General features: G+C 52.9%; 1 protein-coding gene across 1 annotated transcript; it reads right to left on the bottom strand.

Annotated features, from left to right (window-relative positions):
• Nucleotides 1-1,039: 1,039 nt before the first annotated feature.
• Nucleotides 1,040-4,070, bottom strand: HOXB4 (homeobox B4). Its single transcript, XM_031468259.2, has 2 exons — nucleotides 3,404-4,070; nucleotides 1,040-2,565 (listed from the first exon to the last, which is right to left on the bottom strand). The coding sequence occupies exons 1-2, from the start codon at nucleotides 3,858-3,860 to the stop codon at nucleotides 2,267-2,269; spliced, it is 756 nt and encodes a 251-aa protein (XP_031324119.2). The 5' UTR covers nucleotides 3,861-4,070; the 3' UTR covers nucleotides 1,040-2,266.
• Nucleotides 4,071-6,347: the final 2,277 nt, after the last annotated feature.

Raw genomic sequence — 6,347 nt, 5'->3', positions numbered from 1 at the left:
TCCAGAGCAACACAAAACAAACAACAATAAAATGCGCTGGTGGAATTGGCTATTTTTATTTTCTGAAGGGAAACGGGACCAAAAAACGACTTTTAATTGCATATACTCTCCGGAGCCTGGAGTTTTTGGGAGGCAGGATGGCTGTACCAAGGGCTACCACAGGACCAGAGTGCTGAGGCTGGAGACCCCAGACCTTACAACTTCTCTTGGGTGCTGTCCCAAAGCGGCCCAAGCCTGACAGAGCTTCTGAGGGTCACCTGCACCCCCATCCCCTTCCCCCACTCCATTCTAGGGGTGACTGGGACCTCAGAGACAGAAAGCTATTTGGTCCCCAGTCGTACTTTCGATACTTTCTATGAGAAAGAAAATGAAAATTAATACAGGAGCAGGGCTTCACAAAAGAGGCCATTTGTCTTCTTGATTATCTATTTGCTTGTCAGAGTTTGAGCTATGGCACCGGCTAGCTCCTTTGTAATATAAAAATACTCTGAAAACCTGCAAACACCCAGAAACATCTGTGCAAAAAATTAGACTCATTAAAACCTTAAACACCTCAGAGGAAAGCGATACCTTCTTACACGGGAGGAAAGAGGCTGGCCACGCAGAATCCTCTCTCGGAACTTTAATAAGCAAAGAGCCGTCTGTCTAGAAGGAGACGGCTTAACCGCATTTTATTTGCTTATGACAAATAAATCACAATATGAAAGCCTTTGCCATACTTAAGCCTCTTGTGTCCTACAATGAAACATTTCCCCCCCATTAGGGATTGGAATCAGCCCTCCCAGTCCTCTCAGTGCATTTTTGGACTACAGGGAAAAAATTAAAAGCCCCAAACAAAGCACATCTACCCAAAAAGGAAAACCAACCAGCTACCACGATTTGGAGTCCTCTGAGATAGAAATTCCCATTGGACCCTTTGAAAAAATTCCTCAACCACATACAATGTGAGGCCGAATGGGCTGGGGTGCTTAAAAATATATGCTGGGTGGCATTCATCTGCATCGTTACAACAAGGTTTCAACAAAAACACGCCGTGCTGGTCACAAGAAACCAAACATTTATTTCTATTGTCACTCTGTACAGGACACACATTTTCACACCAACGAAGGGTTCTAGACTCACATGGCCCCAGAACTAGGAAGGGGCCTGGTTTGGAATGTCAGAAAGAATAGGAGAGAGGAAGCACATCACATAAAATAATAATAATAATAATTAATAATAATATAATAATAATAATAATAATCATCAATGCAACAACGATAAACTATGGGAGAGGTCTCTGTAACATCATCTCCCAGATGGGAAGAGCACATTTTATTTCCTAGTTTCACATTCATTTCCTGTCTAGGAGAAAAGGCCTCCTCCCCTGTACAACTCCAGACTGGCAAGAGGGTTGTGCCCAGCTCCCAGAACTCAACTGCCCCGTCAGCCCGCCAGGAATGGCTTGACCTTCCAGAGGAAGGCCCCCTTGTTCTCTAGGTCTCTCTCTTTCTTTCTCTCAGACTCAGTTGCCCTGCCCTGCCCTGCTCCTGCGAAGCCAAGGCCGCCCCCCGCCTCAGCTTGCCCCCTTCCTGCTGCCCCTTCCCCAGCCCCGCGTGCAAGGGGTGAGCGGTCAGCGTCCCCCTGAGAGGGCACGGAGTGGGAGGGAGGTTGTGTGCGTGTGTTACCGTGGCCAAAACACTGCGCTATCTGGCAGTCAGAGGGTGCTTTCGCTGGGTGTCAGGAATGGGGGACAAAGAAAGAAAATCCAGGCTGTCTTCCAGCAGCGGCGGCAGCAGCGGAGGCGGTGGCGGCCGAGCCGGGCCTCATTTGTTAGCCGGGTGTCGAGGTAATGGTCGCCACCGAGGCCCGTCCTCTCCTCGGCAGAGTAAACAAGACAGATGGGCCTGGGCCTGGCGTGATTAAAGATGAAACGTGGATCCATCTTCGCCAAAGCTGAAAACGAGGAGTGCAGCCTCCTCCTATTTCTCTTTCTTTTTCTTTCTTCCTTCTTCTTCTTCTTTTTTTTTTTTTAAGGAAGAAAGCCAGAGACTTGAACCTTGCTTCTGGGGGGCCTTGTCCGGCTCCCTATTGTCATTTCTATAAATAAAGCTTCCCCTCCCCCCTCCTCTGCATTTATTCGTGTAAATAGACAAAGTGGGGGGAGGGCAGGTAGGCTTTTCCGGGCCCAGGCCCTAGGGTCCCCTCCCGCATCTCCCCACAAACCCCCTCCCCGCGCACGGAACCCACCCCCGCCCCGAGGTTCGCGGCTCCCATGCGGGGGGCACTAGAGCGCAGGGGGGCCTCCGTTGGGCCGGCCAGGGGGCCCTCCGGCTGGGCCTGAGGTGCCACCCGAGCGGATCTTGGTGTTGGGCAACTTGTGGTCTTTTTTCCACTTCATGCGCCGGTTCTGGAACCAAATCTTGATCTGGCGCTCAGAAAGGCAGAGCGCGTGGGCGATCTCCACCCTCCGGCGCCGCGTCAGGTAGCGGTTGTAGTGAAATTCCTTCTCCAGCTCCAAGACCTGCTGGCGAGTGTAGGCGGTCCGAGAGCGCTTGGGCTCCCCGCCGGCGTAATTGGGGTTTACTGGACACACACAGAGACAGGGAGAAAGAGAAAGTTTTATTGCCCCGAAAGGGAGGAGGGAGAGCCCTTTCTTCCAGCTAACACAGTGTCTCCCTCCCTCCCTCCCTCTCCCACCACCTCTTCTTCCTCCGGAGAGGGTGGGGACGAAAGAGAAAGCGGGACCCCAGGAAGAGAAAAAGATTTCTAAGTTTTGGAGGGTTGTGTGGTCTCGACGTTGTTGTTTGGGTGTCTGGGGTGGGGAGGGGGGAGAATCTTCAGGAGGTTTCAATCCCTCCTCTCTCCCTCCACTTGGCTTGGAGCCTGGGATGGGAGAATGAGGGGTGAAAAAGGGAGGAGGGCTTCACTAGGGCTTTCTTCTGTTAGTTCCCACCCTCTCTGCTCAGATTCCAAACAGTGCCTGCCCCCAGTAAAAACTTTTGCCCACTTCTCAAGCCAAGAAGCCAGACTAGAGGAAAGAAAGGAAAAAATAAATACTGGGAGTTGACTCAACTCTCCGCTTAAATACAGATTACCTCCTCCCCCTTCTCCTCCCCTACCTCTACACCCCTCCTCAATTTCCAACTTCACTGAGACTGCATCTCCCTGGTGAAAAAGTCGCTGGTGGGAATGGCAAAGAGGATGGGGAACCGACTTCAAAGGCGCGGGGCCCACCCGGCCATAAAAATTTATGGGGGATGTAATTATGTGACTCTGAAAACAGGCGACCGTAAATCTCCGGCAATGGCGAGTTTATAGCGGGGACAATTGGCTCTCCCCCCAACCCCCGCCCCATGCCTCCGAGGTCCCTTTGGTGTAAAAGCGTTGGGGTGGGAGGGGGAAAGGGTGCCCACGCACTCACCCGTGCTCACGTGAACTTTGCGCATCCAGGGGTAGACGACGGGTTCTTTGCACGCGGAGTGGGACGGGCTGGGGTGCAGGGGGTTCTGAGCGCAGGGAGGCGGCGGGGGGCTGCTGCTGACCGCCTCGCAGCGCTGGCCGGGCTCTGGGAGGAGGGCCCCGGAGGGCGGCGGTGCAGGAGCCCGAGGGGACAGGCCGGGCGGTGGCGGGGGCGGCGGGGGCGGTGGCGGATGCGGCGGGGGCCCAGGGTCCCGACAGGCCGCGTAACGCTGCACGGTGCACGCCGCGCGCCGCCCGAAACCCGCCTCCGGCTGGAAGCTGCTCTCTCGCCTCTGGCCGCCAGCGTAGTACCCCGGCGAGTGGTCGCTGGGTAGGTAATCGCTCTGTGAATATTCCTCGCACGGAGGGAACTTGGGGTCGACATAGTTTGAGTTGATCAAAAAAGAACTCATAGCCATTAATTTCTGGGAATTGCCCACAAAATATACTAAAATTTATTCCGACCCCTGACTCGTTTTCCTGTTTCCGAAAGCCCTCCTACTTACTGTCAAGTGAACAAAGTTAGGGGCCCACGTGATCTTTGGAGCCAATGGCCGCCCCGCCTGCGATTCCCGGATAAGGAAATCTGCTCACCCGGACCCTACTCCAGCCAAAGAGGTTTATTTCCCCTTCTCTTCCCCCTCCCCACCCACCCAGCACCAGGATTTACATAGGGCTCCTGCGGGGCGACCGCCTCCACGCCTGGCTTTCCCGGTTCGGGGGAAAAGGGAGGGAGTGAGAGAGAGGGATAGCGACCAAGCAGGTTGCCACCCCAGGGCCTGTTGGGGCGCTGGGCAGAGCGCCATCCCTGGATCCCCTCAGAGGTTGGGGCTCCGGATGTGACCCCTCCTGTCCTGTCTCCCCTCCGCCGGGCATTCCCTGCCTTCCTTAGGCCCCCAGGCCCTCCTCACGACGGAAGGGAGACACTGCACCCGGCGTCTGTGCAGGGAGTTAAGTGAGAGGTAGACTAGGGGCTCTGCCTGGAGAGGGGAACCCACACGGGGGAGAGGCACTAAGCGTGGGGCTTTTCTCTGCAGCCGAACGGGGAGGGGTAGGGAGTGAGAGAGGAGGCGTTGGAGCAAGCAGGCGGGTGCACAGAGGGACTTGTCAGAGATGAATGGAACCGCGGGCGGATCGATAGGAAATTCATGCACTAATTCGGGGAGACCTCGCCTTCCAAATCGCATTTAGCTGCGCTATTAGTTTGACTGTGTCAGTCAGTCCGTCTGTTCCCCTCGCCTATCCACTCCTCCCCTTACCCCACGCGGCCCAAGCCAGAAGAAACGACTTGGTTCCCCACACTGAACATGAGCGCTGGAGTGAAAAACCTCCAACTTTTGAGAGCACATTGAATAGCAGTTTGCTAATTCCAGAACCGCTGGAGTAACGCTAACCACGGCATCAGGTCGTTCTAATTGCCGCTAATGCAGCTGCCTCCTGAGCGGGCAGAAATCTCACATCCTTGTGATGCTGGGGAATAGGATGGACGGGCGACCCCCACACAGTAACACCCCTTGATAATCGCATATTTCCAGGGCATCTTGTTCTGAACCCAAACGGAAAGGCGACCTCGGCATCCGTTTGAAAAGCGAATTTCCTTTGCTTGGACACGCTGAAGACAACCGTCATTTTTACCGGATTTTCGGTGAAGTCTCCCTGAGCCCCAAATAGGGAATAGGTGGGTTGGAGGGAGATAATAAAATAAAAATCATCAGCAACAACATTAACCTTTTAAGAGAAGTGAAAAGAGACCAAGGCTGCCAAGGGCAGGCATGGGAAGATTTCGGGTAGATGATTCCTTCTTCTCTAACCAGTTGAGGGAGGAAAAGAAAGAGGAAGAAAGAAAAAGGAAGGAGTCTTCGTGTGGTCAGTCACTGGATGGTCCTCATTTAGAAAAAAATTTTTTTTTCTTCGAGGAAAAAAATGAGCGGAGTGTTTATGTCAACTACATATTCCCCTAGATACGAATTTGTGACCACAAAATTCCTTACACAAATTCGGATCTACAGGGTATATACAGAAGACAGATAGATCTTCTTGGCCCAGAAATTTTCCAGTCCTCCTACTTTCCGAGCGTTCTTCGTTTGGGATGTGGTTTGAGTGCTTTGATTTTATTTCGTTTTGTTCTAGTTTTGAGCTCTGGGAGCAGGAAAAGGCACTGCGGGTCCATTCTTGGGATCACGATGTTTTCAACCCTCTTTCTCTTCTATTAGAGATAGAAGCAGCCGGTCCCGAGAAGGGGACGCGAACCTCTGGGCCGCTGCGCAACTCTCCGCGGCGCATGAATTATGAGATGTAAACATTAGCTAAGCACAAAAGGAGGAAGGGTCATCCTGAGGCTGCGGAGGGGCGGTGTAGTCAGAACCAGGCCCTTCTGGGTGCCCTCGCGCCCCTCCCCTCCCCCCAGGACTTTTACTTTTTTTTTTTTTTTTTTAAGAAAAACAAAACCCCAATCGGCAACTCCGCGCCTCTCGAAGCCTTTAGTTTGCGATCAAACGAATATCTAGATATTTTCCAAGGCGCCTCTCAGCAAAGGGAAGAGAGAGAGGTGGCTGGGTGTGAAGGGGGTGTCATAAAAGTCCTTTTGGAAAAATTCAATGGTAAAAAGAGAAACAGCTGTAAAGAAAAATGCTAGGAGACCAAGCAGATGGGGCCCCGGATATTTAATGACGGGCAATTCCGTTTACAACCTGAGAAAAAGATCAAAGGCATTTCATTTCCGAATGAAGGGCGATGAGGAACCATAAAAGATGCAACCAGATGATAGTCTAGCCCCTCCCAACCCCCAATACCTCCTGGGACCAGAAAAAGGGGATGATAGCCAAAGTGTGAGGAGGAACCCCATTCCCCCCCCCCCAGCTCCAGGCTGGCTCTCTGTCTAAACTTGCTCACCCAGCCACCTGCTA

The sequence above is a fragment of the Camelus dromedarius genome, chromosome 16 (assembly GCF_036321535.1).
Source record: "Camelus dromedarius isolate mCamDro1 chromosome 16, mCamDro1.pat, whole genome shotgun sequence".
Lineage (NCBI taxonomy): Eukaryota > Metazoa > Chordata > Mammalia > Artiodactyla > Camelidae > Camelus > Camelus dromedarius.
Note: the sequence above shows the minus strand (reverse complement) of the source record. Positions and strands in the feature narration are given on the sequence as shown.